The 23594-nt window shown below is 34.9% G+C and overlaps 2 protein-coding genes across 2 annotated transcripts; one reads left to right on the top strand and one right to left on the bottom strand.

The window, feature by feature from the left end:
• Positions 1 to 885: 885 nt before the first annotated feature.
• LOC120187414 lies at positions 886 to 2918 on the top strand. The gene is made up of 4 exons (XM_039191133.1): positions 886 to 1363; positions 1494 to 1878; positions 2175 to 2300; positions 2531 to 2918. Exons 2-4 carry the CDS (start codon positions 1862 to 1864, stop codon positions 2916 to 2918), a joined length of 531 nt encoding a protein of 176 aa, XP_039047064.1. The 5' UTR covers positions 886 to 1363; positions 1494 to 1861.
• A 5705-nt stretch (positions 2919 to 8623) lies between these two features.
• LOC120187619 (putative methylesterase 11, chloroplastic) lies at positions 8624 to 22220 on the bottom strand. Its single transcript, XM_039191301.1, has 5 exons — positions 21798 to 22220; positions 21166 to 21408; positions 9384 to 9527; positions 9061 to 9192; positions 8624 to 8968 (listed from the first exon to the last, which is right to left on the bottom strand). Exons 1-5 carry the CDS (start codon positions 22215 to 22217, stop codon positions 8633 to 8635), a joined length of 1275 nt encoding a protein of 424 aa, XP_039047232.1. The 5' UTR covers positions 22218 to 22220; the 3' UTR covers positions 8624 to 8632.
• Between the last annotated feature and the right edge of the window lie 1374 nt (positions 22221 to 23594).

The following is a 23594-nucleotide window of genomic DNA, read 5'->3' as shown; positions in this document are numbered from 1 at the left end:
TCCAATCATTAAAGCTCTCTCTGAAGATATTCAGGGTGTTTCTGTGAATTTGGATGAAAACTCTGCAGATACTGGAAACCATACTGTGGAAAAGAAGCCCAAGAAGGCACTTTACTGTGCTGAAGGTAAATGACATTCAACCAACCTTGAAATTTTAGTTGTCAAATTTGATTTCAAGTCCTCACAGGTCTAGCGACTATCTCCTAAACTGATTGATAAGATATCAGTCTTTCGCAGAATAAAAACTTTCTAGTTTCCTACTAGCCTGTAACCTATACTTAAATTCTAAATTATCTTCATCATTAGAAACTGTCACTCAAATGGAATGTACATTGTCGAAATACAGCTCTTGGAGTTGCATGTCATGCAATTTACTGAATTCCTGGTAGTCCATTTACGTGTAACTGCATGAAAATTGTGTTCTTTTTGTCAGTTAATCATGTTTTTTATTACTTTCAATTTGAAATAAATAATCATGTTTCTGCAGTTGAGGATACAGATGATATTAATTCAAGAGGAATTGCAACTCCATTGAAATTATTAGGGAAGGACAGTAAGGCTGAAACCAGGGCTCCTGGTACTAACTCTTCTCATCAAACACAAAATAAAGTATATACCAGAAGGAAAGTCTCAAAACAAGCTTATTCAACTAGACTCTACACTGCTCCTCTCTCTGAAAGTATCATATACAGAAATTCTGGAGATGATTATGACCCTGATAAGTCTGGTATGACAGGAGATTCAATTGTTTCTAAGAGTTGTCATTCTTCTGATGACAAACGATGCAGCTGAAACATATTTGGTAATACACCAATACTTGATGAGGAGAAAACTACTACAAATTGCAACCCTGAAATCAGTAATATAACACCTACTTATCTAATGAAGTCCAAAAGTTGACTTGTGTCTCTAAAGCAAAGGATGCATCTCACTTACTTGATCCATCTGTTTCACTTGAAAGGATATTTCAAGAAAATTGTCACGAGGAAAAGCTTGAACATAGAACTATTGTAGAAAACGGCTGTTCTGCATCATGTCAAAACCAGGTGACTGGTTTTTGTGACGAGAACTTATCTATATCAATGGGGGTTCAAGGTAGTTCAGATGTCAACCATTAAAGGGATGTAGAGCATACTAGTGACCTAAAGGGCATTGTCAACCTTGTAGGAGGCTATTTCCATCCTTTGCCTATTATATCAGTATTGCTGGGTACAAAAGAAGAAGAAATCCACATTTGTGTTTCCTGTGGTCTTCTTGTAGATGGGACAGAACCTTGTTTGTCTACAAGGTGACTACTGAAGAACAAAGGAAAGGATGCCCTTCTTTTGTTGGGTACACATCTGTAGCATTACCATCTTCTGAAGTAAGCTTTGGTGGACATTTATGTTTTTATATATAAACTCTTCACAGCTATTTCTGTTGTACTTATTGATTACTTGACTTGGTGCTTACATGGTCCGTGATGAAATTTTTTATTTTTTATTCTTTCCTAGATTGATGAAGAAAGACGTGGCTTACAATTCACCCCAGACGGGCAGTGTCTTGTTTTACTTGACAGTATTAAAACACCTTATTACAGGTTAACTGTTTCTTTAGGTTTCTATCACGTCAAATTGTTTTGAAACAAATATTTTACTAATATCAGATTTATTTTCTTAGGGAAGGGAGAAGAGATTGTATCTGCTCAATTTGTCTTTCAGGCTGCGCGAAGGAGAACGTGGTAAAAATTGTGCGAATAAATCCTGGTTATTTTTCTTTGGTTGCAAAGGTGGAGACAATTCAAAGTGTGCAATGTATATTGGTTTGTGAAAATGACTATCTGCTAGCTGCTGGAAAGAGTGGGAGACTGCATCTTTGGGTCATGAATTCAACATGGAGGTGAATGTTTTCTCTTGCTTTCCATGCAAACGTTGCCTCTTTATTTTTATCGGGGGATGGTAAAGTCTTCCTTTTATTATTTTTAGAAGTGCCTAGTTTGTGGTTTTAAGCATAGGTTCCATATTGTGGCAGAAAACCTATTATGCTGCAGACTGTCAACGTGTGCTTTATATAATTTGAAAATAGATTAGTGGAAAATTTATCCCTTTTCTTTCTGATCCTCTTCAAATATGTTCTCTAGCATAATTTTTCTTAACGAATCATGCAACTTTACCCATATTGTCCACTTTTTGCAGTGCATGGACAGAAGAATTTATTATACCTGCTGGCGACTTCATATCTTGTGTAGTGGAGCTGAAGAAAATTCGAAAGTGTGTTCATTTGGTGATCGGACACAATGGTTTTGGAGATTTTGTATTATGGTATGTTGCTTTCTGCTTAAAAATTATATTCTTTTATACTGTTTGGTGATTCTGAGTTATAGTTTCACTAATTGCTGGGTAGCATTGCGGAAATATTAATAGGTATTGATCTTTTATATCTTTTATGCATGATTTGCGCATAAGCTATAAGGCTTCAAAGGGGTTTTCATGTATTTGCCTTCCCATGAAACCTGATTATTTACTGATAGAAAATAGGTTTTACTTCTCAGGGATATTATGAAACGGGTCAGTATCTCAAGATTTTCTAGTTCTGGAGATCCAATTAAGCAATTCATACCAATCAGTTTACTTAGTTGGCAGCCTGTATTCAGCTATGCTGATATGAAAGGGTGCATTGATGAAATCCTCGCAGCAACAAAATTTTGGTTTTTGGAACGTAAGGATCGCTCTTTTCTTCCATTGGAGGGGGAAGATGTTGCAATCTGGCTTCTTGTCTCAACTACTTCTGATGCTCAGCATGAACATTTATCAAGTAATTGCCAAGCAAATACAACCGGTTGGAGCCTCGCTTTGTTGGTGAAGGACACTGTGATTTTGGGGAGTACAATAGATCCAAGGTGCTTTAAAGTTCTATTCTACATCTTAAACATAAACTAGGCTTTCGCTTTCCTAAGGTCAAGTAGAAACGGAGTTGTGCTGTTGTGTTCATATAGAGAAAGCTCTAGATTACTATTGTATCAATTTACCAACCAAATGTGCAAAAAAATAATTGCTGAAATTGATTGTATAGGTTGCTGCAGTTGGTGCATCATTTGATCACGGGATCATGGGAACGGATGATGGTTTAGTATATATGTGGGAACTGTCCACCGGAACTAGACTTGGCGTTTTGCATCATCTCAAAGGTACGGAATCCACTTTAAGTTAAGCCTATTCATGGATTTACTCAGCATGTGTTTATATTCAAACTTTTTTAATATACATCAAGGATATACCCGAATGTTTGTAACTACATGAGTTAAATATGCCAAAGGTTCTTGTAGTATTTCAATTTAGTCATATACTTTATTTTTGTGAACTTGGGTCCCTGAACTATTTTTATTTGAAAATCTTGGACCCTCAACTTGGTAGCTATAAAAAGCCAAAATAAACTGTTTTAGTCCTCTACATTTACAATATCTATCAATTTGACCCTTAAAAAGCTATAAAAGTAGATGATTGAAAATTTATATTATTCAATTAATGATAATGCTTTAATTTACTTTTAAATATTAGTGGTCAAATTTATAAAAAAAGTAAATGTAAGAAGTTAAAAAAATTATTTTATTATTTTCTGTAATTGTTGGATTGGCAATTATCAGTAAGATTAAACAGAAGTACAAGGACTGTTGACATTCAAACCTTGGATAATATGCAACTGATGAGTGTAAGTTGTAATTATGAAGAATTCATTTGGTACGCTGTGATGATTTTGGATGGATAAGTTTTTATACTTAACATTTGTGAGTTTGGACAGAGTAATTGCGGTTTATCAGGTGGCAGTGTTTCGTGTATTGCAACCAACGAGGAGTGGAGGGCAAACGTTGTGGCTGTAGCTTCCGGTGATGGTCAGTTGCTGCTTTATTTTCACAACCAACAAACATAGGAAACAAGCTTTTGGAATAGTAAGCCTTTTGCTATTTGTTCACACTCTTCCATGATTCCTTATTCCTTATTGTGTTTAAACGTATAACTCTACAGTTGATATAACCAAATTATAATTGGTCACATATATTCGATCAAAACTGTTTTTGATCGGTCACACATACATAGAATTGTGGCTCAACCTATGACGTAAATGAGGAAGAAACCGACGAAATTTGCACATTTAAGAAATAATTACAAATTTTGTAATTCTCAACTTTTCTGCGTTGTCTGGTTAGTTAAATCAATTTAAAAACTAATAAACACAAAAGGCTTTCTTTTAGATATGGATTAATTTTTCTGTAATGCCCTGAATTTTGGGTTAGTAATTTCGGTCAACTCGAAACCCGTCAGTAGAGCCTATTAGATTTTCCAAGCCAATTTTAGACCAATTCTTAAGAGTATTGGGCTTAGGTTGGCCCAATAATTATAGGAAAGTTGTGTTTTTAAAAGTAAATAAGAGAAGGATCTAAAGTGTAGTTTACCCTTTTTGTTAAAGTTGAAAACTTTCCCGTTCTTTTTATATCATTTCACGTAACCAAACTCCTCATAATATCTCACCCACTCTTCTTCTTCTTCATTCCATTAGTTTTCATTTCTTCTTCCTTTCAAGAGCCAAGTTTCAAGTAGGTAAGAATGTTTTCCTCTATCTTTCAATTTTTGTTTTAAGTTCCATTTTGTTAGGTTTAGAATTTGTTTTGAAAAATGAGTTTTATGGAAGTTAAGGGTATCCATGAATCCAAGCTTGGTTATAGTGTATTCAAGTTACCTAGAACATCTTAAGCTTTAATCCAAGAGCTTAATTAGTTTAGTAAACCTCTTTTATTGTCTTTGTTTAGTAAGGAAGGTGGGAGAAAACTCTAAAGCAAGAGGGAAAGAGAAGTTATCTCTTGGTTAACTTGGGAGAGTTTCTAACAAGCAAGAAGCAAGGTAACACACTATTAACTCTTTCATACTCCTAGTGATCATTAGAAATGAGATCTAGCTTGAGAGTAAGTTATAAAGCTTAATGTTATATGTTAATAGTAGATTACATGATTTATGTTATAAACATGATATAAAGCCTTATTTATGCTCCTTGTAATCACATAAGACTTTAAAGAATGTTTGGGGACCTCACTAGGGTCTTTGGAATTGAAATATAGCATTTTCGTATGTGTTTTATAACTTCTGCATGTAGAGCATAGTCACATGGATCGCGGTACGCTCCGGTACGGGAACATGGAACGGGATCGCAATTTGCTAGGTCCCTAAAATTCAGTACGAGGGGGCAGACTCATTTCGGATCGCTCTGGTATAATGTACCATATAAATTGGTACGATGTACCAGTTTCTTAGGTTGATATTTTTCTACATCAAATTTTATAAGTAACTTCAAGACTTCAAATATCTTAGAGTAACTTCAATACTATAGATTTCATTCAGTAACTTCAATACTTCAAAGTTGAAGGACTAAATTTATAAAGTTAAAGGACTAAATTTATAATTAAACCAATATTTTAAATAGTAAAAATACAACAGTAAAAAGAGTTGGTCTTTACTTGGGTTTCTCAATTATTAACTTTACTTTTTTTCTTCTCACACTTCATCGCTTCCTCATCTTCCTTTCTTTTTCTTCTCTAAAATGCCAGTCCATCTTCCTTTCTTTTCCTTTACCAAATTACCTATCAAAAAAATTTGTCGACTCTACCGTCAACTGGCAAGATCGGCCCTTCCACCGTCTTCGTTACCGCCCCTTCTCCTACTGAATCCTTACCCCTATATTTGTTTCTTTGTTTTTGTTGTGATGGGCTTTTGTTTCCTTTGCTTCTACTGTGAGGGTTTTTGTTTTCTTTGGTTTGTTGTGGTGGGTTTCTTCTTTCTTTGGTTTGTATTCATGGGGTTTATGCTTCCATTATTTTCGCTATGGGTTTTTGGTACACTAATTTCACCGTTTTGGTACGCGAACGAACCGCGAATTGGAACGGACGAACTGAAACGAGATTCGTGGGGTGGAACACGTTTATACCGCGTTTTGGATCGCAACGTACAGTACGTAGATCTTGGGCTATTGAGCGATTTATGTAACTATGATGTAGAGTATCGATATTATCGATATTTGTTCTTCATTTTGGGCAAATTTATGAGTTTCTGGGCAAGAGTATCAAAACTTTGGGTCACAGTTTCGAAACTCCTAGAAAATTTCGAAATTGGGCAGAACAAAAGGTTTAAAAATATCGGTACTTATATAAAGTATTGAAACTTTTGCAGGAGTATTGATACTTTTGGGCTAGTATCAATACTTTCAGTCTGTTTTGGGTCAAAAAGTCAATTTTCGAGGGATTTAGACTCGAGCTACCCCAACACTTCTTTATATCACCAAATAAGACTACAAGAGAGAACATAATTGATGTTTAATTCAAACGTAGAAACCAAATAATTAGACACAAATAAAACTAGCCTTGTTTGAATGTTCGGGAAAACGACCAAGATACTCGAGTTCTTTTAGAAAAGATAGCAGAGTCGAAAGTATAGATTCAGTCTGAATATCCTTAGGGAGTGTGCAAGGGACTTTAAGCTGACTAGTTTGGGCGCAAGGTCTGACACTCAAGGAGTGGGCTAGTCGAGAGTGTGGTGTCTGATGTAGAGATTCCGGGGGCCACATTCTTAGTAGACTAGAGGGGTGTGTGAGCTTCGAGATGCAGAACCTTCAGTCGCACCATAATGTCTACCATAGAATAGAGAGTGAGTATATGAGTATATTGACTAAAGCATAACAGAACAGACAGTCGTAGACTTGATAGCTTGAGCATTTCAGTGACAAACTTTTAGTATGTTTTCGTTGTTAGATCGAGAGTTCGAGGAGCAGTAGATAGATCAAGGTCCAAACTCGGTGCAGATTCAGAATACGTCTCAGTAGTTTTTGAAGGGCATGTATATTTTATAAACCCTGTTGTATCAGTTGAGTCACAAATTTTACTAAGAGCCGGTCTATAATGTTTTGGTTGTAAATATTTATTTTGGGAGCTTACCAGTATAAAGTTTTAAATTATATTATTTTATGGATGTTTTATTTGTGGAAATGGTCATTTTATAGTACAAGAAAAGAGTAAGGTGTTGGTCAGTCACTCTAGTAGTTTCGTTTGGCATCTTACATCAGTCGACTGTGTATTGTACTGGTGTTACACTTTCCCATTTAGGTTCAACGAGCTGATTAATAAGATGAAATAAGTAAAGTGGTTCTTGAAGTCCCATTTGACAGATGGAAGGGATGTATGATTTTTGGAGTCCCATTTCAATTCGATGATATCAGATGCTTGGATTATTTTATGATCTGAAACATAAAAATGTTAGAAACAGTTGGGCCTAACGTAAAGTTTCATACTATTATTTATTAACATTGATTCATTGATACGTTGTACATATGTTCACAAAAAAATACAATGTCCTCTCAGTTCTCTTTCACTTGCAGCAAAAACAAAGATCATTACAACTTGGAAATACATTAAACTTCACACACAAAACAGTAAGTAAACAGAGTTGGAAACTAAAATTTTCATGGAAGTTGTAGTCAAAATAGATACTTTGAAATTTTGCCCCATCATACTTTTCGAAAGCTAAAAACATCAAAACGTAAATATCCTCAGTTTAAAAAGGGAAAAAAATTATCAGCTTTCAGTTTAGTTCTCGCTATCAGTCCCTTTACACAGATTGAAAATTTATTGTGAAATGAAATAATTAACTAATCAACCTATAAAAAAAACTGTTAGTTGAGCATAAAAACATTAAAGCAGGGTTTTTTTCATTTTTTTTTAAATTTGAAGTTAAATTTGGAGATCATGACCTGTAACTTCTAAGTACACAGCTCGAAAAGTATTAGCTTATTTCAATCAAACAAAATATCAAAAAAGAGTGAATTGAGCTTTAAATTTTTTTTATGGTGGCTGAGAAGAAAAATAAAAAAACAATGAGACGCAATAACTTAGAATAGTTTGACTTTTAAACTAATTTTACATCTATTATCTTAATATATCATCTTTTTCAAATTCACTAATCTGAAGTTCAACGTTTGAGGGCAACATTTAATCTTGTAATTCTTAAGATTTTCTGCCGAAATCTTAAAACGAAGTACTTAAGATTTCTATCCAAATTTTAAGCTCAAACCTCTCTCAAAGGAGAAATATAACTTTACTAAACAAAGAGTAATCATCACAAGATTAAGTGATGATTAAGAGTTTACACATTTAAGCTCAACCCAAATAGCAAATGTAAACAATTATGACTCGCAAGTGCTTTACAAGATAGAATGAAACTTTAAAGCTCAAACACTATTTTTTTTATGCTTGAATGTTGATTTGTACTTTTTTATTGTTTTTCAACTTATTCTTGACCTAAAACTCACGATAAATAAAATAAAATAAATACTCCATGAAATTCAATTTCAAGAAAAGTTTATCTCTTTTCCTCTTCCTCTGTTGGATTTCTAGTCTCAGATTAAAAATGGGTTGAGGTTTTTTTAAAAAAAAAGAAAGAAAGAAAGGAAAGTTGATCTCATTGAATCATTGTAGGTTAGACTTGGTAGAATTCAAATACTTTTCCATCCCTAAGTTGAACAATAGCTAAAAACAGAATACGAGTTAAAATAGAGTTTCTGGAATCTGAAAAAACCCAAAATTAGTTTTTAAATTATTAAGCTCAGTTGTTGAGGTTCACAATGTATCATTCTCCAAAAGATGCCTCAGCTCAGTTGTTGTACTGCCAGAGGTTTGCTTTGGTGGAACCTCAGCTATTTCCACAAGTATCTTATGCAGCCCTTGAGGCCTTGAGAAAAAAGGGGCATGATCAGATCCCTTAAGCCGGAATACACGTTCCGGTGGATCGGATTCGATCATTGCTTTCTGTAAATACATGGATATGGCACGGTCTTCTTGAGTTTTTATATAGAATCGTCGGATCGAGCCGTAGTTCGTGTCGGAAAGAGTAAGCTTCTCTAGAACCGGCTCCAATGGGATCGGTCTCATTGATACCGATGCCAAGGCAACGTCCTGCGACGAAAACTGTTTTAACATCCTTGAGCAATTGAAATTACAATCACAAAACGGTAAAAAAAAATATGTTTTATTTTGGAGGAAAATACCTTAGCAGAACTATGATTAAATAACAGGTCTCTCAGCAATGTTTTATCGAAATCCACAGCTGTCGGGGGGTTATTTCTACCATTTCCATACAAAAATATACGAGCCTCTCGCATTAGATCATTTGAATTCATCTGCAATGCAATGAAGTAATAGTTTATATAAAAGCAGTTTGATAGGAGACTGACGCAAGATTTTATATCAAATATATGAAGTTAATAAGTTATATTAGAAATTTAAAAGTGCAAAATTATAAAATTTCAGAAATGCGAAATTAGATCATTAATAAAAAATATCTAAATTATATGAGAATTTGAAATTAAACTTGTTGGGAGAATATATCCAGCGCATTCTGGCCGTTAGTCAACATTGCTGCCGCAATAAACACTGCTTTTGCAATCTTAGATGGATACAACTCCATCACAAAGGAAATACAAGCACCTCCAAAATCATGTCCCACCAAAATGACCTGCAAATAATCAAATACCTATATGATCAATCAACGTATATTATTAGTCCATCCTTACTCAGAGTCTTCATTTTTCTAACAAAGTGTTATTAGTTGTCATGCAAAATTATTAGTTGTCATGCAACTAATAATAGTTGTATAATGCAAAATAATGGTTCATAATGCATTGTAAGTTGACAACAATAATGGTTCATAGGTGGCACTAATAATGGTTGAAAAGTGACATGGCAAAATCTCACATTTAGTCATTGTAATTTATGGTATTTTCAAGATTAAAGCTTCTACTATAAATACCCTAGCTCATTTAGCTTCAAAACCATCTCAAAGCATTCTAGCTTTCTTCCAATACTAGAGAGAATTTAGAGAGTTTCTTGAGAGTTGTTTTCTTCTTTTTATCAAGAGAGAATTATCATTGTTCTCCTTGGTAGATAGAGAGAAGTTGTAATTCCTATTTTCTCATAGTGAAATTCTTCTACCGTTGCCCGTGGTTTTTACCTTATATTATTTAGGGGTTTTCCACATAAATTTTGTGTCTTTTTTATCTTCATTTTTATTTTCTCAAATTATCAGTTGCGATTTTGCTCTATCCAATAACCTTCTTCTGTAACAATTGGTATCCTAGCCAGATTAGAGTGTGTAATATCTGCTTATTGTCTTTTTGGTTGCCACCAAAAGGTGGATCCTCCAACATAAGAAAGTAAGAAGGTATTACCCATTCTTTGAAGGTTCCAGAGAACTATTCACGATAGTGAAATAGTGGGAGCTATCCGTAAAAGAAGCTATGGCAACGAAATTTGATATTGAAAAATTCAATGGGAGATATTTCTCATTATGGAAATTGAAGATGAAGGTTATCCTGAGGAAAGATGGTTGTCTAGCAGCTATCAGTGAAAGGCCGGTGGATTTCACAGATGACAACAAATGGATCGAAATAGACGGGAATGTTATGACAAACTTTCATCTAGCATTAGCAGATGAAGTATTGTCAAGCATCGAGGATAAAAAGATAGCTAAGGAGATATGGGCTCATATCACCAAACTGTACGAGGCCACATCGCTGCACAATAAAATTTTCCTTAAGAGGAAATTGTACACTCTCCGTATGTCAGAATCTACTTTAGTGACGGAGCACTTAAACACACTGAACACGTTATTTTCTCAGCTTACATCCTTAAGATGTACAATAGGAGAACAAGAACGTGCTGAACTTCTACTTCAAAGTCTACCGGATTCGTATGATCAACTCATCATCAACTTGACAAACAGTAATGTCACCAGTCTAGTCTTCGATGACGTTGCAGCTGCTATTCTACAAGAAGAAAATCGGCACAAGAACAAGGAAGACAGATAAATAAATCTGTAACAAGCAGAAGCGTTGACAACGATGAGAGGGAGATCAATAGAACGTGGTCAAAGCAGCACTCACAAACATGGTAGATCGAAGTCAAGAAGCAAGAAGAATTTAAAGTGTTACAACTGTGGAAAGAAGGGTCACTTGAAGAAGGATTGTTGGAGTCTCACTACAGCAAAACTGTTCTGTAGCAGCGTTTTTAGCGGCGTTTGGAGAGTAAACGCCACAAAATTTAAGCATATAGCGGTGTTTATAATCCAAACGCCACAAAATGATACTTTAGCGGCGTTTCTTAAACAAACGCCGCTATAGATTAGTACTTTAGCGGCGTTTTTATACAAATGCCGCAATAGGGATTGTTTATAGTGGCGTTTTTCTAACAAACGCAGCGATAGATTAGTACTTTAGCAGTGAATTTTTATACAAACGTCGCAATAGGGTTTGTTCATAGTGGCATTTTTCCAACAAACGTCGTAATAAAGAGTACTTTAGTAGCGTTTTTATATAAACACCGCAATAGGGTTCTTTATCGGCGTTTATGCAAAAAATGTCGCGACGACGTAGTACTTTAGCGGCATTTTTCTACAAATGCCGCAATAAATCAGTGAATTAGCAGCGTTTTTAAATACAAACGCCACAAAATAGTAACATTAGCGGCGTTTTTAAAAAAACGCCGCAAGAAATCGGTCCATTAGCGGCGTTTTTAAACAAACGCCGCAATAAGTTAGTGAAGTAGTGGCGTTTTAAATACAAACGCTGCAAGTTTTGGATATTTTATCATCAAAGGTTTCCCCGTTTACCCAACAATAGCTACGAAAGGGGGATTTCTATCGGATACTTCTTTTTCCCCTCTCTAATTTCTCATTCACTTCTTTGTTTTGTTTCTCTTTAAATTTAAAAATTTCTGGGCTTGCTTTAAAATCTTCAAAGGCGTTCTACCTTGGATTTCATTTTCCTTATTTTTTCCAAATTATTTTTGTGATGTTTTAGGGTTTAGGTTATTTATGTAAAGCGGGTCTTGAAGGAGCTCAAGGGTCTCCATAAAGATCTTCCTACCTCTTGTAGTGCAGGTTCAATTTGTTCTCTCTTTTACTCCGTTTTGTGCCTTGATTTATTATTCTTTTTCTTATTATCCTCGAGGCTCCAACAATGTGTACAAAACTACAAATATGTCCTGAAGAAAGAAAATAAAAGAATCATTTTTTTGAAATATGAGAAAACAGATCTAGAGGAATGCCAAATTGTATCATTTTCATAGGGAATTCAGGCATAGTATTTATCTTACTTTTCCAAGAGCAATAACTACTGGATATATAACTGCTATGCCATAACTATCTGGTTATACAAGTTATGCTAACTGCTTATTGTTGATGTAATGTATCTGGAAAATTATTGTATGTGTTTTTGGCTGTGCATCTATGTTTGTCTACTGCAGAAAGATTGATTGTTTAAGGAAAATAAAGTAAATATATTGGAGACACCATATCCTATCTAACTTCTATTATGGACTTTTTATAGGTTGTATTGAATAATGCTACAGTGGAAACTGACAATCATGATTTACGGGACCGTGCATATATTTATTGGCGTCTTCTATCAACTGATCCTGAGGTATGTTTTTATTCTAACCAATTGCAGTTCACTATTCAATGATTTTAGTTTAAAAAGTCCGAGGAATCATTTTGATCTTTATTTCCTTTCTTACCTTGGAGGGGAAGGGCTAGATTACTATTTTTCTCGAATTACCTTCATCTCCGTTCTAAGGACTGCTCTGAGGATTGGCATACTATATGATTAAGCTGAGGTTTAGAATGCCTTTCACCATGTTGGTATTATTAGCATGCGTCTTTTATATAACAGTTTTTCCTGTCCATGTATGGTCGTCTTCTCTTGGAATGTAGCTAGTCTCAATAGTTGGGTCGCGATAGATATTTGAATGTAGATGTCTTTGCTGACATGAATGCATCTTTATTTAAAGGTACACTACATCTAGATTGCATGGAGGATGTTTTTGATTTTCTATTTGTTCTGTCAGGCTGCTAAGGATGTTGTGTTAGCTGAGAAACCTGTGATCAGTGATGATTCAAATCAATTAGATTCATCCTTTCTTGATGAGCTTCTTGCCAACGTAGCTACGCTATCTTCTGTCTATCACAAACCTCCTGATGCTTTTGTAACCCGAACAAAGACTGCAACTCCAAGAACTGAAGATGATGACTACCCTGATGGAAGTGATACCAATATCTGAAACACTTTCAAATGCTGCCAATGGTGGTGCATCACCACCAACCAGTTCAAGTAGCGTCCCATATGTTGCTGCTAGCCAGCCAGCTCCTGCCCCTGCCCCTCAAGTGCCTGATCTATTAGGTGATCTGATTGGTCTTGATAACAATCAAATTGTCCCCGCCGATCATCATGCTACATCTGCTGGGTAAGTATGCTGGAATGCATTCGTTTTCCAGATAGAAGTCTTATTTTGCTGCAAATGTTATAAATATTTTAAAAAACAAGTTTCTTACACCAAAACAGTCTAGGTTTCTTTTTATGTTATTAGTTATGTATCTTATAGATAACATGCATGCCTATATTGTTGCACTTACTGTATTTTCTTTACCTTTATGATTGCAGCCCCCTTTGCCTATTTTGTTACCAGCATCAACTGGACAAGGTTTACAAATCAGTGCACAGTTAACACGACAGGATGATCAAATATTTACAGCTTGCTGTTTGAGAATAACACACATCGCTCTTGATGGGTTCATGATTCAGTTTAACAAAATTCGTTCAGTCTGGCAGCTGCGGGACCTCTTCAGGTAATCACAATTTGTGTGATCTTTACACTTTTGTTAGTTTATTGTTGCATTTTCGGGATATAACTGGTAATGTCTGTTAGGGGTGCGGTGCCGTGCATGTCCGTTTTAGTTCCTGTTAGTTCTTAACTCAATTGTCCCAGGGTCGTTTCCTACTGTTATGCCAAATTTTCTTGTTGGGAGGAGAGGTAATGGTTAGATCTAGCTAGTTTCGAGTTTGTTTTGGCCGGGATTCATTGTTGTCTGTTTTTTAGGTGCTTTGGTGAGAGTTCGATTTGTGTTTTTTGGGGTGGTTTGTGCTATATGTGTGAAGTTTGGCCCCGGTTTGTTTAATTGGGTTTTTGGATTCGGTTGTTTGCTTTTACGGTGTAATTTTTGGTTGTAAAAAGTTTAAATCGGAAGTAAAAGTTCCCAGGTACTAATCTATATTTTAATTAAAAAAAGCAAGTTGCAAAGGAGAAAGAAGAAATTTTTGTTATGTGCTAGTTTCATAGCAGAGTTCACTGTATATTAACTTTCGTTGGTGATTCACAACTTCATGATATAAAAAATGCTTAAACATATTCATCCTTGTATGTATTATCTGATTTGGTCATTTCATCTTGATCAAATAACTTTTGTGCTTCACTGGAATGTTTCACTCATTTTTTGTTACTATGTTATGATGTTATTTTGGTCTGTACTGGTGAAACCATAATTACTGCTTTCTTCATTTTAAATATGATTGTCTTCATTGCAATGCGGAGTTAGTTCATGCTTTTTCCATGTTTTTGTTCTTTAATTGTTGGTTTTGTTTTGTTCACTTTCTCTCATATAAATGTATTTTTCAGTATAAATGCTTGTAAATGTTCTCTTTATTTCTGACTCATGTATTCTTAATTAATTTTCACAGTACCATTATATGATTATATTACGAATACTTGTTGGCTTGTAGCCTTTATGCGGTTTTGCTATGATCATTCCTTTTAATACAGAAGCATCATTTTTCTATGTTGCAACGTGAAACTGAGAAACTTCCACTCTCCCCTGATTTGTAAAGCCTTCTTGATCCTTGAATGTTTACTTCTTGATCCTTGAATGTTTACTTTTTGTAAAGCCATTGCAATATATTAAACTAATTAGATCTAACAACATTTGTCTATGTACCTTGTTTCAAGTAAAGAATATTGATACTGATCGAGTATATTCAAAACGAAGAAGAAATAACAGTTAAAATGCTCGAAACTTTGCTAATAGCCAATTGACTATGATGCGTGGACTGTACAAGCTTTGAAGTAACTTTTTCCTTTTAGTCGTTTCATACATCAAAACCATTGATCCACTTCTCAAGGAATTGATGAGATTAATCAACGGTACTTGTGATGTGGGATTCATATGCATCTGTTTACAGAGTGCTAGCCGTCTTAACTGAACATTTGGAAACAAATGTTTGCGGTTTAGCTTGTATTCTATCGGGATTACTTCAGTTATTTCTGGTATCTTGTTGACTGTTTTGGATTCTTTGATACCATCCAACCATTTCTTTTAGTCTTGGATTTTACTTTTTGCTATTGAAGAAACTTTTGTTTTAAATATTTTTTAGAACTGAATTTTTTAAGGACGGTCTTCATAAAATCTTCATACATGACTTTGTTACAATTATGACATCGGGACTAAAATGTATGGTTTTGTGCAGTGCCCAGGAATTTCAGATTGCTGGAAGAGCTTGAGATGGGCGAAAAGGGAATTGGGGATGGAACTGTTAGCTATGGAATGGATGATACTGATGATATACATGCAGTCATGGACTGGGACTATTATTGGCCCCCTTAATGTGAGTCCCTCTCTCTCTTATTCTTTTCAGTAACCGTTGTGTTTGATTTCTGTGATTGTGCGAATGGGGTTTGAAGAACTTTTGGGTTTATGTAATTGTAAGATAGACCCTAGAAACATTAAATTGTAATGCTTTTATTTCTTCGTTTAGGTTGAACTTCAAAATCAAATAATATGACAATATCATTGAGAGGGACAGCGATTAAGAAATTGAACAAAGAAGTTACTGCATGCACGTGAAATTTTAATATTCTTATTTAAGTATAGGAATTTAAGTATGATTTCACTATTTTAGCATATTTGTCACTGTTGACCTATCATTGGCAATGATATTCTACTCTATATTAAGCTTGGAAAATGTTGATTTATGTTTTCCGGATAACTTGTGTGGTTTTGATAAGTTCGTTCCTTCAACATCTGCTCCAAGGCTCCAACCATGATTATTACTATATATGACTGTTTGATATTGTTCAGTTATAACTGGCTGCAATCTCTAGTGATGTATTTGTGTCCTATTCATCAATGTTGAATAGTGTTTTTTGTTTCCAATTGCAGGTTAGTTAAAATGGCTATGGAGAACACTAAATTTCTGCTGGCTGCCCAATCAGTGTATACAAAAGTTCAGACTGAGGCAGAGACTATTTTGCGGTAGTTCCAAGAACAGAACATGCATATTTTCCTTCTTTTTTTGTCAGTTGAGCTTTCAATGATATTCTAGTGACCAATGTTGAACCATGTTACATTTTAATTTTATTTTATAAATTTTGATTTATTTTTCTACATAATTTGTGTCGTAATTAAATTTTAAGTTTATTGTTATTAGATAATGCTATAGAATATTAAATTTACGTAATATAAAATAGAAAATGATATATGCGAAATCAGATAACCATAGCGGTGTTTGTAAATAAAAGTTACCAGAAGTCAGGTTCTTTTGCGGCGTTTTGTGAAGAAAACGCCACTATATACATAGTTATTAGCGGCATTTTTTTACCACAAACGCCGCTAAATATCATAACATGTAGCGGTGTTTTCGATAAAAACGCCGCTAAATCTCAACGCTTATTGCGGCGCTTGTTTGAAAAACACCGCTAAACAACAACACCTATTGCGGCATTTTTGGGAAAAACGCCGCTAAACAACGATACCTACTGCGGCGTTTGGGGGAAAAACACCGCTAAACGACAACACCTATTGCGGCGTTTTTAAGACAAACGCCGCTAAATAGCAACACCTATTGCGGCGTTTTTTCAACAAACGCCGCTATATATCGTCACCTATTGCGGCGTTTTTCGTTAACAAACGCCGCGAACTTTAGCGACACTATTTTCAGCGGCGCTTTTTGCGACGTTTGTCATAACGCCGCATGTGTTTTTAGCGGCGCTTAAAAATGCCGTTATATGTAAAAAAAAACGCCGCAAAAAGCCGATTTTGCTGTAGTGTCTAAATAAAAACTCCAATCCACAAGGCAATACTGCAAACACTTCATATGATGGAGATGCTCTATGCTATGAAGCGTCAACCACCGTGGAAGGTAGAAAGAGATATGCAAACATATGGCTCATTGATTCGGGAGCAACATATCACATGACCTCAAGAAGAGAATGGTTCCATCATTATGAACCTGTCTCAGGAGGATATGTGTATAGTTGCAATGATCATGCCTTAGAGATCATTGGCGTGGAAACCATCAAATTGAAGATGTATGATGCAACAATTAAAGTTGTTCGAGATGTGCGACACGTGAAAGTCCTGAAGAAAAATTTATTATCCTATGGATTGTTGGATAATAATTCAAGTAAGATTGAAACATGGAAATGAATCATGAAGGTGTTCCGTGGAGCGCTTGTGGTGCTGAAAGGCGAAAAGATAGCTGCAAACTTGTACATACTGAAGGGAGAACTTTGCTAGAAGCAGAAGCCTCTGTTGCCTCATGTAGTTCAGATTTTACAATGCTATGGCATCAGAAACTTGGACACATGTCAGAACAAGGAATTAAAGTCCTTGTGGAGAAAAAGCTACTTCCAGACTTAACAAAGGTATCACTTCCTTTGTGTGAGCATTGCATAACAAGTAAGCAGCACCAGTTGAAATTCAACACGTCAAATTCTAGAGCCAAAAGTGTTCTAGAATTGGTTCACTCTGATGTATTGCAAGCACCAGTTACATCCATAGGCGGAGCAAAATACTTTGTCTCATTTATTGATGACTACTACAGGAGATGTTGGGTGTACCCTATTAAGAAGAAGTCAGACGTGTTTTCAACTTTCAAAAACTTCAAGGCACGGGTGGAACTTGATTCTAGAAATAAGATCAAGTGTTTCAGAACAGATAATGGAGAAGAATACACAAGTGAAGAATTTGATGACTTTTGTAGGAAAGAAGGCATCAAAAGACAGTTCACAGTGGCAAACACTCCTCAATAAAATGAAATGGTAAGGCGGATGAACAGAACCTTGTTAGAAAGAACAAGAGCAATGTTGAGGGATGCATGCCTAAAAAAATCATTCTGGGAAGAAGCTGTCAATACCGCCTGTTATTTGGTGAATCGAGCTCCATCAACTGCAATAGAGCTGAAGACACCAATGGATATGTGGACTGGTAAACCAACTTATTATTCAAACCTCCATGTATTTAGAAGTATTGTGTACGTGATGTACAACGCCCAAGAAATTTCAAAGTTGGATCCAAAATCCAGGAAATGCAAATTCTTGGGGTATGCTGATGGAGTAAGGGGGTATCGCTTGTGGGATCCCACTGCCCGCAAAGTGATCATTAGCAGGGATGTTATCTTTGTAGAAGATAAGCTACAAAGAAAAGAAGACGATGATAGCGCTGAAAAGTCAGAGACTACACAGATATATGTGGAAAAGGAGTTTGAACAAGGAGATTCTTCTGAAGCAGAACCAGCACATGATGAACAAGAACCAGAGAGTTATGAAGTTCCAACAACTCGTCAATCAGATCGTGTGAGAAGACGTCCCAATTGGCACTCAGATTATGTTATAGAAGATAATATTGCATACTACCTTTTAACAGAGGACGGTGAGCCATCAACATACCAGGAGGCAATAAACAGCTCAGATGCTTCACTATGGATGATGGCGATGCAAGAGGAAATTGAAGCCCTTCATAAAAATAATATATGGGACCTTGTGCCACTACCACAAGGAAGGAAGCCAATTGGTAACAAATAGGTCTTCAAAATCAAGCGAAATGTTGACGATCAAGTTAAGAGGTATCGTGCAAGACTGGTGGTCAAAGGATATGCTCAAAAAGAAGGTATTGATTTTAATGAAATCTTTTCTCCTGTGGTTCGACTAACAACAGTTCGAGTAGTTTTGGCAATGTGTTCTACATTGAACTTACATCTAGAGCAGCTAGATGTTAAAACAGCTTTTCTTCATGGAAATCTTGAAGAAGAGATTTACATGCTCCAGCCTGAAGGTTTTGAAGAAAAAGAAATGAAGAACTTGGTTTGTAGGTTGAACAAATCTCTGTACGGTCTAAAGCAGGCGTCGATGTGTTGGTATAAGAGATTTGATTCCTTCATTATGTGCCTTGGATACAACATACTTAATGCAGACCCTTGTGCTTATTTCAAGAGGTCTGGTGATAACGATTTTGTTATTTTGCTGTTGTATGTGGATGACATGTTGGTTACAGGACCCAACAAAGATCATATTGAAGACTTAAAGGCACAACTGGCTAGGGAATTTGAAATGAAGGACTTGGGATCAACAAACAAGATTCTAGGGATGCAAATTCACCGAAACAGAAGTAATAGGAAGATTTGGCTTTCACAAAAGAATTATTTAAAGAAGATCTTGTCACGATTCAACATGCAAGATTGTAAGCCAATTTCTACCTCTCTTTCTATTAACTTCATATTATCCTCCAGTATGAGTCCTAGCAGTAAAGAAGAGAGGATGGAGATGTCTCGAGTACCGTATGCATCGGCAGTGGGAAGTTTAATGTTCGCTATGATATACACAAGACCAGACATTGCACAAGCAGTGGGAGTGGTTAGTCGGTACATGGCGAATCCAAGCAAAGAGCATTAGAATACAAGTAAAGAGGATCCTGAGATACATCAAAGGGACCTCAAATATTGTATTATGTTACAGAGGATCAAATTTACTTATTAATGGGTATGTTGATTTTGACTATGTAGGGGATTTGGATAAAAGCAAATCTACTACAGGATATGTGTTTAAAGTTGCTGGTGGAGCTGTAAGCTGGGTTTCAAAATTGCATTCAGTTGTGGCTACATCCACAATAGAAGCAGAATATGTAGCAGCTACATAAGCCAGTAAAGAAACAATTTGGTTGAAGCTGCTATTGGAGGAGCTTGGGCACAATCAAGAGTATGTCTCTCTGTTTTGTGACAGTCAAAACGCCTTGCATCTAGCAAGGAATCCAACATTTCATTCAAGGATAAAGCACATACGAGTTCAATATCATTTCATTCGTGAAAAGGTGGAAGAAGGGACGGTAGATATGCTGAAGATCCATACAAAAGACAACATAGCAGATTTCATGACAAAAGCGATCAATGCTGATAAATTTACCTGATGTCGATCCTCTTGTGGCCTGTCAGAGACGTAAGCAACATGATGATACAAGGTAGAAAGAATGGTGTGAAGATATGATTGTTCCAATCAAATCTTCAAGTGGGAGATTATTAGTTGTCATGCAACTAATAATAGTTGTATAATGCAAAATAATAGTTCATAATGCATTGTAAGTTGGCAACAATAATGGTTCATAGGTGACACTAATAATGGTTGAAAAGTGACATGGCAAAATCTCACATTTAGTCATTGTAATTTATGGTATTTTCAAGATTAGTCCTTAAAGCTTCTACTATAAATACCCTAGCTCATTTAGCTTCAAACCCATCCCAAAGCATTCTAACTTTCTTCCAATACTAGAGAGAATTTAGAGAGTTTCTTGAGAGTTGTTTTCTTCTTTTTATCAAGAGAGAATTATCATTGTTTTCTCCTTGGTAGATAGAGAGAAGTTGTAATTCCTATTTTCTCATAGTGAAATTCTTCTACCGTTGCCTGTAGTTTTTACCCTATATTATTTAGGGGTTTTCTACGTAAATTTTGTGTCTCTTTTATCTTTATTTTTATTTTCTCAAATTATCAGTTACGATTTTACTCTATCTGATAGCCGTCTCTGTAACAAGTGTGACCTAATTCGTCCATCACCCACGTAAAGACCAGAGTGACGTACCGAAAATCCAATACAACATAAGCAAACAAAGTCAATAATGAGGGAAGAGAAAGAAGCATCTAGATTCTACCACCACAATCTATGTACTAGCATCGGGAACAAGATAAATTTAAGTTGTAGTTTTGCGCAACTCTCCTTTTAATTAAGCAATGGAAGGAGAAAAGTTCATTTTCTAATATATATAGAGAATCAGTCGTCACCAAATTATCTCATCCAAAGAATTATGATTCCAAAATTCGTTTCAAACACAATCAGTACCCTAACGAACCGCAAATGATGAAACTAATAAAATGCGATTACATACCTATTCCGAGAATCAAAGCGAACCATAAATTAGATGACACTGTTCCGACGTATATGCAGACATGACATAACAATAATATACTATCTGCTGCATATGTTAGTTCTGAAAGAGGAAGTTTACCTTGTTCCCATCTTCTAGCTTATCAAAGATGTGAGTGAGTGGCTTAACATAGTGAGCCAAGGAGGTAATACTGTTGTTGGTATCGAAAGAACTAACCCCAGAGCCAATCAAATCGACAACATCAACTTTAAATCCAGCTTCTTCCAAAAGTGTCATTGTTTTGTACCAACACCATGCTCCAAAACCACCTCCATGAACAAGCACAAAATGCTTGCTTTCAACACTACCAATCTTCTGTTCCTGGAAACAAGACTTTTCATCAACTAGCTTTGCTAAAGTTAAGTTCCAAAGATATTTTATATATATATATATATATATATATATCATATAGACAATAGCAAGTGTTTTTTTTTTCTTTTTAAAGGAAAAGTGAGTCTCATTAAAAACTTCTTCGTAACTTAATCAGACGATAAGCTCAATGATGCGGAAGAGGAAACTAGTGCCCAAAGTTTATTTCATTGCCAACAATGAAACAATGAAATTAGAGTGCTCAAAGTAGGCCTACCCTTGTATATAAACTAGTGCCCAAAGTTTATTTGATTGCCAACAATGAAATTAAAGTGCTCAAAGTAGGCTACCCTTGTATACATTAGCGAATGCAAGCGTTAATGTTTGATGAGTGAAACCTGATCATGGCTGTTAACAAGTTGAGGCGTAATCGTAAGATCGGATAATGAACGTCGCCTAGCGCTCAAACTCTTGGGCAAACAACCTTGCTTCTTGGAATTTCCCGGCGATGGATGAACGGCGGAAGTTGATCGGATGAAGTTAGGAAGCGAACCGTTTCTCTGATGATGTCGAAACAGAAAAGCAGCCGCAACAGCTTGTTCTTGGATAATAGAAGAAGATGAGTCATGGCCGCCGTCGGAGCTCAATGATAATCCCTTGTTATTCTTAGTATTTTTGTTCCTTGAAGAAGATGAAGAAAACAAGCTCGGCCCGCTGAAGAAAGGACGTGTACTGAAGGGGGTTGCGGTGGGGGAGGGACGGCCACGGGACCTTGAAGTTTCCTTTTGATTCGTAGGAGCGATGCAATCAAATGCATTTCCCATAAGTTCTTTCTTCTGGTAATCTTCAAGCAGGAACTTTGGTTTCTGTATCTTGCATGAAAGTTGTGTTTCAAGTGCAGAAACTACCGAGACAATATGGGCATTGAGTAGTTAGTATATATTATATCGCCTAAAACTTTTTAATTTTATATATATCTAATATCATTAGAACGAAAAATTTACTAAGTGATCTAAATGGTGAAAGAGAAAATTATTTTATTTAAAAACTATAGATGTGATTATGATCAATAAAGATTATAAACATATTAGTATTAGAAAATTAGAAAATATTACTATTTATAATATTATAAATTATTTTATAATAATTTGATCAATTTAATAATTATTTTATAATATTTAAAAGTTTGATAACTAAAAAGTTTATTTTAACATAGATTAACCACCTCTGGTAAACTCTATTTCTTTTTTCTTATGGAATAACATATTAATTTAGTTAATGATGTTATTATTTTTTAATATTTAAAAGGAATAAATTTAAATATATTTAAGGGTATATTATTTTCTAGTTTAAACATTTTTGAAGGTATAAGTAATTTATGCATGATATAAAAACAATAGTTTTCCTTCTTTTGACCTTCCATTTATATGAAAGGTTCTAATTTTTAATATCATTAAAAAAAGCTCACATTTAAATTGCACCCAAAAAAAGCAGGTAACATGTATCGATAATTTAATAAAAATAAAACTTTATTCGAGTACAAATAAATAATAATAATTTATTTAAATTTATTAAAAATAAAAAGGTTAAATAATTCATAGAGTATATGATTTGGTGTGACTTTTATTGACCTGTTTTATTTTAATGGTAAAAAACATAATTAAATAAAGAAAGAAAGTTTGGTGTGCCTTTTACTGACCAATTTTATTTGAGTTGGTGGGGAAGATGAATATATAAATAAATGTATAGGAAAATCTAACTGTGTGACATAAATTCTAAACTTATCCTGCAAATATTAAATAGGAATAATTATCTATTTATCATTTTTACCTTTGTGTCCAATAACTTGAAACAAGTAGCTCTATGCACACATGATATAACTCGTTTTCAATGGTAAAAACAATTATACTGCATTGAATATAATTATGTTTAAAATAATATCTGTAACTTTAAATATATTTATATATATGCTACTCTCTTTAAGTTCATAGAAAATTATTTATAAATTTTAACAATTTTATCTAAAATTTAAATATATTTAAATTATCGATTCAATCATACATTATGATAATTGATTTTATTATAATGATTAATTTCGACCATAACTTTTATTCCCGAAATTGTTCTTGCAACCTCTTAAAAACTCAAGAACGGGTCGAGTCGACCGACACAGTTCATGTATGCCTTTGTCCAATTTTGTC

Source organism: Hibiscus syriacus, unplaced genomic scaffold (genome assembly GCF_006381635.1).
Source record: "Hibiscus syriacus cultivar Baekdansim isolate YM2019G1 unplaced genomic scaffold, ASM638163v2 tig00113725_pilon, whole genome shotgun sequence".
Classification (NCBI taxonomy): Eukaryota; Viridiplantae; Streptophyta; class Magnoliopsida; order Malvales; family Malvaceae; genus Hibiscus; species Hibiscus syriacus.
This window is presented reverse-complemented; position numbering and strand designations above follow the sequence as displayed.